The 16,875-nt window shown below is 39.5% G+C and overlaps 1 protein-coding gene across 1 annotated transcript in view; it reads left to right on the top strand.

Annotated features, from left to right (window-relative positions):
* Window positions 1–6: 6 nt before the first annotated feature.
* The window catches only part of SKAP1 (src kinase associated phosphoprotein 1), a 275,716-nt gene continuing 258,847 nt past the window's right edge, over window positions 7–16,875 (top strand). The window contains exon 1 of the mRNA XM_029929018.1: window positions 7–53. Coding sequence (XP_029784878.1) covers window positions 8–53 — 46 coding nt within the window. The 5' untranslated portion in view covers window position 7. The remainder of the gene's footprint in view (window positions 54–16,875) is intronic.

A 16,875-nucleotide genomic window follows, 5' to 3' on the forward strand; every position in this document is an offset into this window, starting at 1 on the left:
CGGCCAAATGCAGGCCGCCGCCCTCCCTGAGGAGATCCGTTGGCTCATGGAAGGTAACGCCCTGGCCCAGCCCCAGACCCCCTCCCGCCATACCTCTACCCCCGCGGGGAGTCCCTCTGGTGCGGAGCCGGAGGCCCCGACTCGAGACGCTAGGGGCTCCTAAGGCCGGCCTCTCTTTTCAGCCCCATCACCCTCTCCACCTTCTAGAACCTCGAGGCTTCTAGAGCCCTCAACTCTGCAGAGCCACATTTGCATCCTGCCCGCTCAGGGTCCCATTCACCCCTTTCAGCCCCACATTTTTTTTTCCTCGAGGCGTCGCCACCCCTCCACTTAACCTCTCAGGCTTCCGAGCTACCTTCCGGCCAGGTCCTCGGGGACGCCCCCCACCACTGCGCCTGGGGGGCTTTGCCTTGGTCCCTCCCCAGCCCCGAAGCCCCTCACCCTCCTGCTCAGAGCTCCCCGAGGCTCTGGGGATGGGGGGAGGGGGGTACGAGGGGCGCGTTGGATGCTGTCGGCCAAGGCCTAGGGGTTAGGGTGAGTTTTGCCGACCCGAAAGCCAGTGCCTCCCTCTGCAAGCCTGCAGACTGCTGGGGGGTCTTGCTGCCCAGGCAGGGCAGGCCGATACGCAGTATTACATTTCTGACTTTTCTAGAATGCCCATCCTAGTGTGTTTACCTTCAAACAATCGTTCCTAAGCAGTCCTTTTCAGAGTTAAGGTCATACTCAGCAACACTCGGCACATTCTTGTAACACTCGAAATATCACCTGCTCCATTCACACTTTTCTCTGGTGAAAGTAACTCGCTTCCCTGTACCTGACCTTCCTGGAAGGACAGAGGCCTCGAATCTGTGCATGCATAAGGGCCCCAGGAGGAAACCACTCGGAATTAAGCCTTTTGGCATCCAAGTGACATTTTTGACACATATTTAACAGATGGCCTGCTTTGGGCAGGTCAGACTTTTGGCAAGGAGTGTTTTTTTCCCAGTTTCTCTCAATTTAATTGGTTTTATATCTCCATTACCTTGTTATCTTGGTATAAATGCCTCCTAATCAAATATTTGGCAGTCCTCTTGGTCTGTTTGTAGCACTGTTTCCATTCTGGATTGCTTCTATGTAAAAGCTGTCAACTAGGTATTTCTTTAGAGGTGAAGTTTCCAAAACCCACTGGACTTATGACCCGAGTAAATCTAAACTTTCAGAGTAAAGAAAGTATTTATAGGGTGAAATACCATCATCCGGGTGTCTGAGAAGAAGCAATCCAGGCTTTCCCTCTGCTGTTGGTTCAATATTCCATGTTGAATATAAAGAGAGGCTGTGGGTGTGGTTTCTGGGAGAGGAGGAACTGTGGCAAAAAGTTTAATTCTGCCCTTACATTAAAAAATATAAAGTGATTCTTTTTTATTGGTATCTGTCATTTGATGAGAGGAAACCTATTTTACAAGCTCGTTAAACAATACTTCTATTTTGTGTGCAGCCTTAGTAGAAAATTCCTTTTTATTTTCAGAGTCTTGCAATGAAATCCACTCCCTCAACATTTTCGATGTGCAGTTCTTTATTGTTCAAAACTGACACTTTGGTAAACAACTCATTTCTGCACCTGCCACCTTCCTTTAGCTTAGATTATTTTCTTGTTAGCTGACTGTTTTTAATTGAAGTCTTCAGATCTCCTTCTAAAGCAGAACCTTTGTTTGCTGACAAGGAGAGCAGGGTATGAATGGAGATTAATTGCATGTCACATACTTCTGTATCAAACTTGCTGTGTCTTAACAATCGCTGTTGGTGCTTGGGTCTTTAGGATATACAGAGGAGTCTGAGATTAAATTTTAAGGAGCTTCGTTGGTTAATGTATTTCTTTAAGGCCTTTTTTTTTTCAAGTTTGCAGTTAGAATCTGAATCTGAATTAGAGGGGAAAAAGATAAAAGTGGGATTCCAACCAACCAATAATTCTATTGAAAAATGTTTAAAGACTATGTTTTTGAAAGGTTCATGGAACATATTGGTTATAGGTTTTGTTTTTTATGGAAAACAGTCTCTGGTGTAGACCAGTAGAATTATTCATTGTACGACAAACAATTTGTGGATATTAGAAACCCATAATGGCTATCAATTTATCGTCTGTTGCTGCTTACTTGTCTCCCCTCCCCCCACTGAGGCCCCCCCCACACTTTTTAAGGTTAACTGTTGACAATTAGAAAATATGTAGGTCCTGATCTCTAGATCGTCACTCAGTGAGAGTCACAGGGTGAGAGGGATGCCACTTTAGAGCTGCCACATGGCTGTGGGGGTGGGGTTTCCACAGTGAATTACTACTTTCATAAACCACGGCGTAGGCATTTGCACGGTGATTTAACGCTGGCCATCACAGCCATAACTTAAGCATTTATTTATTTATAACTACACGAGCATAAATGACAGGGGCGTTTTTTGACATAATATGTGTGCTTCTAAAAATAAAATATGCAAAGCATTATGAAAGGTTTATGCCAAAATTTTGCATAAGGAAGAAGGGAACAGAAATGCTGAAGGTCTACAATTAATTTGGTTTAAGGATAAAATTTTAAACATTTGGAAATGTTTCATTTGACCCAAAAACTCCATTTCTGGGAATCTGTTAATATATGTACAAGGATCCATCTCGAATGTCCATGAATTGGGAAAGGTGGGGCGATGGTATGAATGAATTATCCATCTTATGGAATATTTTGCAGCCATTAAAAAGCATGTAATGGATCTGTATATATTGGCTTGAAAATGTCCATAGGTTTAAGACTAAAAGCAAGGTGCACAATGATATATATGATCTATTTTTGTTTGAAAACAAAACGGTGAACCATCCCCTCCCTCCCATATATTATATATTATTTTGTAAGCCTAGGAAGAAGTAAGGATACATTCCTACCTGTTAGCATTGGTTTCTTTGGGAGGGGAATGAGAAGGTGGGGGAGACAGAGATCATTACTTTTATTTCATACACCTTCATGTTGTTGGAATTGCGACAATGACTGTGTGTTAACTTTTGTTAATCAGATTAACAACGAGTTACGTTCTTTCAAATAAAAAGGGACAAACAAAAGACAAACAGAAGCTTGTAGATGTCAGAGTGGTCAGAGTGATCAGAGTGCGAAAGGACCACTAACCAAGGTTATGATTATGTTTTTCTCTTGTTAGCTCTGGGGGTGTGTGGAAGGTGGGGATTTTTTTTTAATCCTTTCTTGGACTTTTGGCAAATGTTAAAGCAGCGAGAGTACTTTTAGAGTAACTCAGCAACTAGCTTCCTCAGATAGACTCTGTCAAGCTCTCTTACAGAAATTGTAACTAGTGCATATCAGCAAGCAAGTACCTTCTAGATAAGTAAAATGAAACGTGTTTACTGCCTTATTGAAAGAGGAGGAAATATTCAGGGCTGTTTTCAAAATAATCAGGCTTGAAATGTAGAAGCTATCTTTTTGTTTTTGTTTTGTGATAACCATACTGAAAACAAAAACAATGGCCTGCTGGCAGTTTGCATAATCTTTGCTTCACAGATATAAACAGAATGAGTTTCTTCCTTGTCTTTCTATCCCTGCTTTTGAAAGCAGAAGCACAAGAGGCAAGTTTGAAGGAGGTAGAATATGTATTTCTTCAGTTCACAGTGTGCTGTGGATGATGGAATGGGACCTACTGATTTAACCTTAAGAGCTAATAGGTGCCAGCTACCTACAAGGCACCTAGATCCTGCTGGGAATATGGAGTAAAGCCCAAACAAAACACACATCCCAGCTGCATTTAGTAGCAATCGCTGTGTGAACACTAATTCTCATATGCCCATGGTTTCTTATTTTTAAATTTCCGTGGAAAGAAATAGTCATTAATCATTTCCTTCTAGATTGTTCTCCAGATTTGTATTGGTCGATGCAACCAACCATAAAATCCTTTTCAGTATAGTAAAATTCCAACTCTGTGGAACTGGTAAGAGCGAGTTGGTCTGGATAGCTTAATTCTCCTTAATTAAGCACTCTAACTTCTTATCATAAAATCTATGATCAGTCTTTTTCTAAAATGTATTTGGAATTTTTCTCACTTCCTCAACTAGCCAGTCTGTGTTCAAAGGGACTGCCTTTGAACACTTGAACTTAAGAGTTGTTACCGTGAATATCAGTTACCAGACTTTGTGGAAACATACTGAGTTGTTTAGGGGTGTTTCTATCCTAATTGCCTTGTAAAGGTCAACGTTTGTTTTCTGTTTTTATTTTTGTCACTTTTTTCCTACTGCGAGGACAGGTTTATCACTTGACCTCACTGTCAATGTATCTGTACCCAGAGTCTGCTGGAATATCAGGCAATCAAGCATGTTGGCACTGACATGTGTAAAAGAAGATACGAAGGGTTCTCTAGATGAACACAGTACCCAGATCGTTAGGTGTGGACTTTGACATGCATTTTGGCTGCTCAGAGTCTTTTTTGCTTAATTTGTGATACCAGATCGTCTTCTAGGTAGGAGAGACCACTGACAGGTGAGATCTAACCATTCTTCTTTTTCTTTCTCATGTTAAAATTTTCTCTGATTATAAAAGTAATAATGCTCATTGCAGAAAATTTAGAAAATACACAATGATACACAGTCACTCATAGTCAACAATTGTTAAAGTTCCATGTATTTCTTTCGGGTTTTATTATATGCACATACTTTGGAAGTTGGGACATTTTGTGTGGATAGTTTTATATACTGATCTTTCCAACTTATAGTCTTTCACTTCCTAAAGTCTACTGAGCATTTTCTCAGATCATTAAAATTATGTCTTTCTTTCCAGAGATCTAGAAGTTTATATTCAGGTGTTATTCGACTGGTACTTCCCCCCTTTATGCCCTAAAAAAAAGTCCCGGGTCCCTTTGATTTAGCATTTCATTTCATTAAGAGTGAAACAGTATCAGGGCACCTGGGTGGCTCAGTCAGTTAAGTGTCTGACTTTAGCTCGGGTCATGATCTTGCGGTTTGTGAGTTTGAGCCCGACATCAGGCTCTGTGCTGACAGCTCAGACCCTGGAGCCTGCTTTGGATTCTGTGTCTTCCTCTCTCTCTTCTCCTCCCCTTTTCATGCTCTGTCTCTCAGTCTCTCAAAAATAAATAAACATTAAAAAATTTAAAAAAAGAATGAAACAGTATCTTTTGGCTCTTTCCTCTAGTGCGAAATGTGAAATTCCTGATATAATCTGAGATTTTAGACTCAGAGAATTGTTAATATTTTGTTATGTATACTACAATAATTATTTTCTGACATTTGCATGTTTTTAAGCCATAGATGTAATACTGTTTTTTTCCCTTTAATTTGTTCATTGCTTACTTTTTGTACCATGGTTTTTTCACTCTTGAACTTTTAATTTTATCTCTTAGATATTTAGACTGGGCTAATATAGTAGCCACTAGCCACATGTGGGTATTTAAAGTTTAAATTAAATTAAAAATTTCGGTTCCTCAATTGCATTAGCTACATTTCAGCTGTTCAGTAGCCGTGCTGACTACTGGATTGGACAGTGCATAAAGCCCTAGTAGAAGATGATCTAGAATATAATGCTGGGTGAATTTCTCAAGAAGGGTTCTTTTTTTTAAAAATAGTTTTTAATGTTTATTTAATTTTGGAAAAGAGAGACACAGAGTGCAAGTTGGGTAGGGGCAGAGAGAGAGGGAGACACAGAATATGAGGCAAGCGCCAGGCTCAGAGCCTGACATGGGGCTTGAACCCTTGAGCCATGAGATCACAATCTGAGCCAAGGTCCAATGCTTAACTGACTGAGCCACCCAGGTGCACCTCAAGAACAGTTCTTTGATACTACAGTTCCTGATCCCCTGCATGTCTAAGAATATGTCTGTCTAGTTTCATATAAGCTTAAGTATGTACAGAAAGTTCTAGGGTTACGTTCTGCCCATTCCTTCCCCTTCCTTAAAATTCACCCTCTAGGAGTATTCCATTATCTTCTGGCCTTCAGTTTTTTGGAGAAGTCTGATGCCAGCCTTATGTATTTCTTTTGTAGCCCATTCCTCCCACCCCCTGCCTAGATGTTTATAGAATATTTTTCATTGCTCTCAGAAATGTCACTAGATAGTGTCAAAATCTTAGATTTTTTAAATAATTTTTCTCAGTTTGTAATGAATCATTTTGATCTATAGACTCTGGTGTTTAACTTGGGAAAGTTTTCTATTATCGCTACTTCTGCTCCATTTACTTTATTTTGTCACTTAGGGGTATATGTTATACATATATTGGACCTTAAACTACTCTTTCCAATTCACCTTTTTTATTGTTCTGTCACTGACTTGATTATGATTTTAAATTCAGCATTCAATTAAAAAAATTTTCCATGTGTTTTTTTCCTCATCACTCTTTGTTTCCTTGTCATATCTGCAAAGATCTGGCTTATAGATATGGCTTTTTGGATGTTTTTGAGAATATAAATTAGAAATTTTCTATACATTTCTGTTCTTTAATAATAAATCTACTTGGGGCACCTGGGTAACTAAGTTGGTTATGCATCTGACTTTGACTCAGGTCATGATCTTGTGGTCTGTGAGTTCAAACCCTGTGTCAGGCTCTGTGCTGACAGCTCAGAGCCTGGAGTCTGCTTCAGATTCTGGGTCTCCCCCTCTCTGGGCCCTTCCCCTGCTCATGCTCCGTCTTTCTCTCTTTCTCAAAAGTAAATAAACATTAAAATTTTTTTTAAATAATAATAAATCTACTTCAGAGGAAGGCATTTTTTTTTCTAGTTTTTCAAGATGGTCTTTTCTCTTTGAATTTGAGGGTTTTCTCATAGAACCTGTATGGTTTTTATGTGTATGTTTAGTTTGCCTAATACTGACTCTGCCACTTTCCCAAAGACTTTGACTTTGGGTCTCAGTTTCCTCATGTATAAAATAGGAAAAATAATAGTACCTATCTCATAGGACTTACATGAAGAACAAAGGAATGAGTATTTGAAAAGAACTTGCAGTAGCATCTGGCATGGACTAAACATCATAGAAATATTTGGTAAATTTTTAAAAAATTATTTACTTTGAGAAAGTCTTATTTATTTTCTCGGTTTAGTTTGTTTATTTTGTTTGCATTTGCCTCTTCATAGTAGAGCTCTGAGGCGTGGCCTTTTACCTGTGTTGGTGATTCACCCTTGCCTCTAAATTAGGGGGAATTTGTAGGGGTTCTTTCAAAGTGTCCTCCATTTCCATCCTTCCTTAGCTTAGAGTCCACTGATCATTCTATGAGAAACTTTATGGAAGAAGGAGAATGGAGATTAGCTTCATTGCTAACTTGGGAAAACTATGGGTTCCTTATCTGGTTGTAGAAGGCTGTGTGTGTGTGTGTGTGTGTGTGTGTGTGTGTAAAATAGTATTTTTGCATTACTTCTCAGTTAAAAAAAAGTTTACTCTTTCTCTCCTTCCTATTTGTTTGTTAAAATATATTTTTTAGGGGCGCCTGAGTGGCTCAGTAGGTTAAGCGTCCAACTTTGACTCAGTTCATGATCTCATGGTTCGTGAGATCGAGCCCCGCTTTGGGCTCTGTGGATCTCCCTTTCTCTCTGCCTCCCCCCCCCGCCCCCCGCTCACACTCTGTCTCTCTCTCTCTCTCAAAAATATATAAACATTAAAAAATTTTCTAAAATATATTTTTTAATTGGTAGAAATATTTGAGTTTCATTGTGGGTATAGCCTCGATTAGGTGGGCTTTTCCAACCTTTTGAACACTAGGCATGATCTCTTCCCTGTGGAAGCCCAAACATCTCCTCAGAAACCTAATAATTCTCAAGAAGCATGCATTCTCAGGGTCACTTTTTCTTCCAGGCTCTTTGCTGCCCTGAGTCATGTAGGCGTGAACTTGTGGTTCCCAAGTTGGATGATTTTGTCTCTTGGGACTTTTGGCAACACGTGGACATGTTGTTTTATTGTTGCAACTGGGACAGATGCTGTGGCTCTAGTGGGTAGAGGCCAGACCCGATGCTAAACTTCCTACAACGCATAGGACAGCCCCACACAAGAAGAATTACACAACCCCAAATGTCAGTCAGTAGTGCAAGATTGAGAAACCCTGGCCTAGATATAGCATTTTCCTCGGTTTCCACAGAAGCCTACTCATGCGAAGCCCCTGTGACTGTAAACGACATCACTGGAGGTTTAGGGGGAACAGGAAGAGGGAGGAGGGGTTACACAGAAGTAATGCAGATTATTTCAATTTGAATATTAGGTATCCCTATTCCTAAACCCTTTGCCACCCCAGTCATCAGAGAGTGCCCTCTGGCCCTTCACCTGCTGTAGTTCTTAGCCTTATTTATGCTTTCTCATAGGCATTTTCTCCCTTTATCCTATCTGGAACAAAACCAGAAAGAAAAAAGAAAAAAAAAAAACCAACAATAACTATTTCCCTGGCCAACTGAAAAGGTAGTTTAGCTATCTATCTGTTTAGTTTTTTTAGGCTCCCCCCACACCCACACACAGAGAAACAAGTTACTTTTCCAAACGGTGACAGTTCTCTCTCTTAAGAGGAATTCTGGTGCCACCAATTAAGATAATAACATTTTTACCTCATTATATAAGTGTAACACTTAAATAATTTTCAATCACTTTAAATATTGGAAAAATAAGATAAGTTTCAAGTTTTACCTTCGTCTGAGAATCTTAACATATTGACATAACTATCATAGATCTCATTTTTTTCACGTCATAAGCCATTACACCCTACAGAAATCCTATAATTTCTGCTACATTTATTCATATTTATTTCCCCTGTGTTTCCAAGTTCATTGCTTGCTTTTCTGGTTTGTCAGTGCTGCATTATAGGTTAGATGGTTCTAACAGATGGCTTTTCAGGTTTGAAGTCTTTGAGTTCCACTGCTTAATTTTACTATCCAGCTTTTACATGGAAGATAGGACAGATGTGGGCTCAGGAACAAAGTGGTCTTAACATTCAGAGAGCAAGCTTTCCTGAAGGCCGATGGGCTTGGTAAAATCATGTATGAGTTACTTAAATTCTCATCTAGGGCCTCTTCCTAATATTGTTGATATTCTAATGTTAGTATGATACAGGGAAATAAGGTGTTTATTCACATAGGAGGAGCTTTGCTAAAATGTTTTCCGTGACACATACTTACACTTATGCAAACCAATACTGTAGTTGAGTTGGCATTAATTAAGGTAGTGTACGTTATACATCACGTATATGGAGAATGCTGGGGTATTTAGCTACTGAAATTACCTCTTTTGTTTGTTTTATTTTGTGTTATTTTTTACTTATTAAATTTTTTAAATGTTTATTCATTTCTTTGAGAGACAGACAGACAGACAGAGTGCAAGAAGGGGAAGAGCAGAGAGAGAGGGAGACACAGAATCCGAAGCGGGCTCCAGGCTCTGAGCAGTCAGCACAGAGCCCGACGCGGGGCTTGAACTCATGAATGCAACAGTTCATGACCTGATCATAACCTGAGTGGAAGTTGGACACTATACCGACTGAGCCACCAAGGTGCCCCTATTTTGTGTTGTGTTGCTTTTATTGGGTACAATATACTTCCAGAAAAATGCCTAATCATAAATATACAACTCAATGAATCTTCACAAAGAGAACACATCCCCAAAACAAAGGCAAGAATATTACCAAAACTTCCAGAGACCCTCTGTGTCCTTCGGTACCTACCCACACTTAAAGGCAAGCACACCTCTGATTTCTAACAGCAAAGTTCAGTTTTGGTTATTCAGTCAAACTATGTCCTCATGTATCTGGTTGCTTTGCTCAACATTATGCAGAAAGTATCACTTAAACATGGTATAATAAACCTCCTGAAAAATCACACTGCCTTTAAAATAATGTTTCCTGGGGTGCCTGGGTGGCTTAGTTGGTTAAGTGTCTGACTTCGGCTCAGGTCATGATCTTGCAATTTGTGGGTTCAAGCGCTACATCGCGCTCTGTGCTGACAGCTCAGAGCCTGGAGCTTGCTTCACATTCTGTGTCTTCCTCTCTCACAGCCTCTCCCCTGCTCACACTTTGTCTCTCAAAAATAAATAAACATTTAAAAAATTTAAATATTTTTTCTTTCTGATAACTTTTTGTATGAGCCTCTTCCTCCCTCAATCCATCTATCAATTCCTCCCTCCCTTTCTCCCTTCCTTCCGCGTGTTCATTAAGGCATGATTTATATACATAAAATGCACTGATCTTAAGTGTTACAACTTGGTGACTTTAATAAATGTAAACACCTGTGTGACTACCATCCAGAGTAAGATTTCCATCACCCTGGAGAGTTTCCCTTCCAGTCAGCAGCCCTCCCCAGAGGAAACCACTCTGCTGACCTCTCTCATCGTGGATTAGTTCTGTTGTTCTGGAACTTCATGAATCAGTATGATCTCTTTTGTGTCTGTCCTCAGCATACTTTTGCAATTTATCCCTGTTGTTCTGTGTATCAGTTTTATCTTATCCATTTTTCTGCTGATGGACATTGAGTTGTTCATTTTGGGGCTATTGTGAACACAGTTACTATGAGCATTCTTATAACTTGCTTTGTGAACATACGTACTCACTTCTCTTAGATAAATATTTAGGAGTAGAATTACTGGGTCATAGGGTAGGTATATGTTTAATTTTATTAGAAACTCCAGTTTCCCAAAGCATTTATACTTATTTTACACTCCTACCAGCAGTATATGAGAGTTCTCATGGATATATTTTTAATATAGAATATTTGCACAACATAGAAATAAAAGATTACTTGACTTTTTAAGACAGGGTAGTATTGTGAATCTGTCTATCCATGCATATATATAAATTGCTGCCTGGTGTTTCAAAATTTATTTAACTATTTTTCTATTGATGGATGTTTAGGTTTTTTCCAATTTTTAAAAATATTTCCACAGTGCTGTAGAGAACCTATCTCTATGTGCATCTTTGTGTATATGTGCAAATATCTCTGTAGGATAAATTTTTAGATTCTCAAATGGATTGAAAACATGTTAAGCCTAGAATTTTAGTTTGGCCATTAGCTAAAATTTAATCTAAAGTATTTGGTGTATTTTAGGTTCTGGTTTTTGTTCTCTCTGTGCTGTGAGTATACAGGTATTATCATTTTCCCCCCTCCAGGAGGTAAAACGAGAATTAAAAGTATAAACACCACAATTCTTGGGTCATGGGGCAGAAACAATCAGCAGGTTGAAGCAAACCACAACTAGAACATGCTGATAATTTCTCTATTGTATGCTGACAACTTGCTGCAAGCCAAAACAAAGCTGGTGGGTGTGATTTTAGCCTTGCCAATAGGTGTACCTCATTTTTTTACTAAACAATTTTTTTAATGTTCACTTATTTTTGAGAGACAGAGCGTGAGCAGGGGAGAGGCAGAGAGAGAGGGAGACACAGAATCTGAAGCAGGCTCCAGGCTCTGAGCTGTCAGCACAGAGCCCATCATGGGGCTTGAACTCACGAACTACCAGATCATGACCTGTACCAAAGTAGGCCGCTTAACCGACTGAGCCACCCAGGCACCCCTTAACAAAAGGCAAAAAATACATGCCTGAAAGGATTACAATTAATTGCCAGGTAAAAGTGTAATGCAAGGTTTAAAACAAGTTTTAAACAAACTGAAAGTAATTATACCCTTCTTTGATACTTTTATTTAATTGGTATGAACAGGATTTACATGAAAACTTCCATTACTGGGGTAGGAAAAAAGAAACACTGAAGTTCTAAAGATTCAATTTTAGTTAGGCATTTAAGAGTGATTGCAGAAATCCTAACCGTCTGAGATCTTCAGTGTACCTGTGACAGGGAATCCGGAATTATTGTTTGTTTCCATCAGAAGCTGTCAATGAGGCTTTGTAGAAGTTGGGTTAGCAACCAGGCTGGTTTCTTCCATGAAAAAGTAATATATATTTTAAAGGAATAGTTGTGATATTTAATTTAATGTAAAGAATACCCAGGGTGACCAAGGTGGCTCAGCAGTCAGCATCTGACTCTTGATTTAGGCTCAGGTCATGATCTCACGGTTCGTGGGTTCAAGCTCCATGTTGGGGGGGGTACTCCCTCTCTCTTCCTTCTTTCTCCATCTCTCTCAAGATAAACTTTTAAAACATCTTTTAAAAAAGAATACCCATATATCTTAGTAGTAAATGTGACCCCTAAGATATCATTGTCCTCCAAGTAAACAAAAGAATATCCTTGTAAATGGACAAGGTAGGATATATGAGAAAATGTCATAAACTTTCACCAGTTCACAAAACCTAGTGATCTTGGACACATCATGCCAAGAATCTTTCCAGTTGGCCTCAGATCCTGCAGGGGTATGATAATCATATTACTTCTACAGTGTTCCACATTCCTTCTGTTCCCTTGTCCTTCTGTCTTCCTTTCCTATTTTCTTTTCCTACTCTGACTTGCTGGAATAGATTCCATCTAAGCTGTCTAGAAGCTGGGGGACTCTGTCTTAGGGCACCTATGAATTATGAAATGCGGATACAGTTTTGCCAGAACTGAGTTTACCTTTTAAGTATGGGACTTAAAATCACTGTGTATTACTTTTAGTACCAAATCCCATATGCTACTCTATGCCTTCCTTCCAGAGTAATCTTTCAACATTGTTCTTCTCATCTCTAACCTTCTGCTAAGTTGAAATTCTTTCAGTCTCTCCAATTGAACTGAGATCTGTCACCTCAGGACCTTTGCACACGATGTTCCCATGTTTGTACCATTCTATTCCTAGTTCCACCAACTCCCCACCCTCCCCCACACACAGTATACATACTTGGCCTGCTAATTTGGGAAATTCGGATAAAAGATCCGTTCTCTAAGAGGTCTCTCCTGTCTTACTTCCCTCTCTAGATAAGCTGCCGGTACCATGGGGCTGTGGCCTCCCTTATTTTTCGTATTATAACTCATATCACAATTTTTTTCTAATTGCCTATTTACGCCTGTATTCTTTGCTAGACTGTAAACTCTTATGACAGAGTTTAGATCTAATTCACTTTTTCCAGTACTTGGCATGTATTAAGCACTCAATAAATATTTGTTGAAGAATGAAGACATGTAGAAAAAAATGGCATTGTTGATGGTATGTTTCTGATTTTGTCTTTTCTCTTTGATGTGAAGACATTTACACCATATGGTTTGTCTTGCTCACTTACCAGTCGAAGGTAACGATGTGCAGAGCCTGTAACACTAAGTATTGTATACAGTGAGAGCCGCAGGGTCAGAGGTGTCTCAGGAGTGTTCTTACACAGTGGTGTTTTCCACACTGGGTTGCGCAGTTGCAGGAGCCTAAGGCATCCTGTTGTGGCAGGATGTGATGTTTATGTTAGAAGAGTTCTTGTTTGTAAAAGGTTGATTGCTTAACAGAAAACCTACAGATAGCTTGGTGAGCTGGGTTAAATATAGGAGCTGATATGTTGAGAGACCTTTTAAAATCTCTTTCCTGTTCAGTGGTGAGTAGTGTGTTTCTGATCAGGGCTGCTCAAGCACCTTCTAGTCATAATCACTAAATTATCATCTTCTAAATTGAAAGACAAATGTATTGTGTATTGATCTGTAGTTTTTGTTTCCTTAATATCTTTATCACGTTGTGATGTCAGGGTTATGCTGGCTTCATAAGACAAGTAGGCGAGTGTGTATGATACTGGATAATTAATCCCTCATGTAGCCCTTGCTTTTAACTTATTTTTTCTTTCAAATGTTTTATTTATTTTTGAAAGACAGAGTGCGAGCTGGGGAAGGGCAGAGAAAGAGAGGGAGACAGAGACTCCAAAATGGGCTCTGTGCTGACAGCAGTAAGCCCAACGTGAGGCTTGAGCTCACGAACCACCACGAGATCATGACGTGAGGTGAAGTCGGCTGCTCAACCAACTGAGCCACCCAGGCACCCCACTTTTAACTTATTTATGTTTTTCTTGTTCATACACTTGTTCCTCTACTAAGTCGTGGGTGTAATTTTAGATCTGGTTTTTAAAAAACAGATGAGACAGACAGCAGAGATTGCCTTTGTGTTATTTTATTCCTGAGTAGGTGATGCTTGCACATGAATTAACATGTGAACATGCATTAACATTTGGAAAGGAAACCTTTCAAAAAAGTAATTTCAAAAAGTAAGGTCATAAAAATATTAAGCTTTTCTTAATATCATTGGGGAATAATTATATCCTGCTGATGCTCTTTTAATGATTTTAGTCTATAGAAATAGAATTACATAGGATATTTTACTTATAAGAATATAGTAAGGAGGGCAGAAGTACGAAACACTATATAGTTGATCCTTGAACAGCATATGGGTTAGGGCTGCCACCCCTTCACCCGTTCTCCCCCTACAGTTGAAAACCCTCATGTAGCTTTTGACTCCGCCAAAACTTAACTACTAGTAGCCTACTGTTGAGCAGAGCCTTACCAATAACATAAACAGTCAGTTGACTTATATGCATCATATACTGTATTCTTACAACAAAGTAAGCTGGCAGGGTGCCTGGGTGGCTCAGTCGGTTGAGTGTCCGACTTCAGCTCAGGTCATGATCTCGAGGTTCATGAGTTCCAGCCCAATGTTGGGCTCTGTGCGACAGCTCAGAGCCTGGAGCCTGATTTAGATTCTGTGTCTCCCTCTCTCTCTGCTTTTCCCCTTCTTGTGCTCTGTCTCTCTCTTTCAAGAAAAAAAATTAAAAAGAAATTTAAAAAAACAAAAAAGTAAGCCAGAGAAAACAAGATGTTATAAAGAAATCATAAGGAAGAGAAAATACATTTACAGGACTGTACTGTATTTATCAAAAAAAAATATCTGCATGTAAGTGGACCGTCAGGTCACACTCAGGTGGCTCAAGGGCCAGCTGTATATGTTTATAACTGTGGGAAGTATACACCACAGCCACCGGTCTCACAGGATCCTCTTCACTCCCGCCTTTCTGTCTGCCCAAGTGGCCTTCTTCCCGGCTCACAACTATGAACCAGCTCAGCGCACCACCGCTAAGTGGGATGAAGACAGACATACAACCAAAATTGAAATCTATGTATACAAAATAATGAGTACATTACCTCATGCTTACATAAGTGATTTCTATTTCCCTCATTTTTTTCACACTTTAAAACATGCATTTTAGGACATCTAGAAAATACAGAAAATTATGGAGAAGATGGTAAAAATGGGTTATAATTCCACTACCTAGAGATGGCCATTGTTAATATTTTGGTGTTTATCACAGTACCTGACTAGTCTGTGAATGAATGAGTTTGACCCAGACCTCCCTCCTTTTTTCCCCCCCAAATGTTAAAATTATACCAAAAACCACTTTTTGAAAATTAATAGAATTTGGGGGCACCTGGGTGGCCCAGTTGGTTGAGCATCTGACTTCGGCTCAGGTCGTGATCTCACGGTTCGTGGGTTTGAGCCCCGCGCCGGACTCTGTGCTGACAGCTCAGGGCCTGGAGCCTGCTTCGGATTCTGAATCTCCCTCTCTCTCTGACCCTCCCCTGCTCATGCTGTCTCTCTCTGTCTCTCAAAAATAAATAAAAAACATAAAAAAATTAAAAAAAGAAAAATAATAGACTTGTATTTTTAGAACAGTTTTAAATTCACAGAAAAATGGAACGGATAGTACAGCGTTCTGTTTCCCCTTCTTCCCAGTTTCCCTTATTATTAACATTTTACGTTAGTATGATACATATTTTACCATTCATGAGCCAATACAGATGTGTTATTAACTAAAGTCCATAGTTTATTGTTTCCCTTAGCTTTTACCTAATATCCTTTTTCTGTTCCAGGATCCTATCCATGATACCTCACTTAATTTACTTTCCTTACATTCCTTTTGTCTGTGACAGTTTCTCAAACTTTCCTCATTTTTGATGACCTTGACAGTTTTGAGGAACACTCGTCAATTGTATGATAGAGTGCCCCTATATTAGATCTTCAGTCTAACGCTCTCCCAACTGAACTATCCCGGCAAGCCCTGGCAAGTGCCCCTATATTAGAAACCGATGTTTTTCTCATGACTAGACTAGGGCTATGAATTTTGGCAAGGAATATCACAGTGCTAGAGTGCCATTCTTATCTCATGTCAAGGGTATATAATATCAAGATGATTTATGACTGTAGGTATTGACCTTGATCACCTGGTTGTTGTAATGTTTGTTTGGTTTCTTCACTATAAAGTTACTCTATATTCCCTCTTTCAGTACTGCATTTTTTGGAAAGAAGTCTGTATGTGAAGCCCACACTTAAGGGATGGCAGTTATGTTTTCCCTCCATTAACAATTTTTTAAAGTTTATTTATTTTGAGAGAGAGAGAGAGAGAGACAGAGCATGAGCAGGGTAGGGGCAGAGAAGGAGGGAGAGAGAACCTCAAGCAGGCTCCACACTGTCAATGAAGAGCCCAACATGGGGCATGAACCCATGAACTGCGAGATCATGACCTGAGCTGAAATCAAGAGTCAAATGCTTAACCAACTGAGCTACCTAGGTGCCCCATATTGTCCTCCTTCTTTAAAGTGAAGTATCTACATAAATTATCTGGAATTTGTCTGCACTGGAGATGTGTCTCTTCATCCCCATTAATTAATTTATTGAGTTACTTATTTATATAAGTATAGACTAGTGAATACCTATTTTATACTTTGAGTTATAATGCAATATTACTTTATTTTATTGCTCAAATTGTTCCAGCTTTAACCATTGGGAGCTTTTTTGTGTGGCTTCTGTGACTTTTTTGCTATGCTCATCGTGTGTGTGTGTGTGTGTGTGTGTGTGTGTGTGTGTGTGTGTGTGTTTGAGGCACAGGCTTACTTTCTGGCACTACAACATGCTCCAGGCTCATTTTGTGTATCTCCTGCCCCAGTTCTAGAATCAGCCATTTCTCCAAGAAGACTTGTCCCTTTTATTGAAAATTGGTATTAGAAACCAAGAT

Source organism: Suricata suricatta, chromosome 17 (genome assembly GCF_006229205.1).
Source record: "Suricata suricatta isolate VVHF042 chromosome 17, meerkat_22Aug2017_6uvM2_HiC, whole genome shotgun sequence".
NCBI lineage: Eukaryota > Metazoa > Chordata > Mammalia > Carnivora > Herpestidae > Suricata > Suricata suricatta.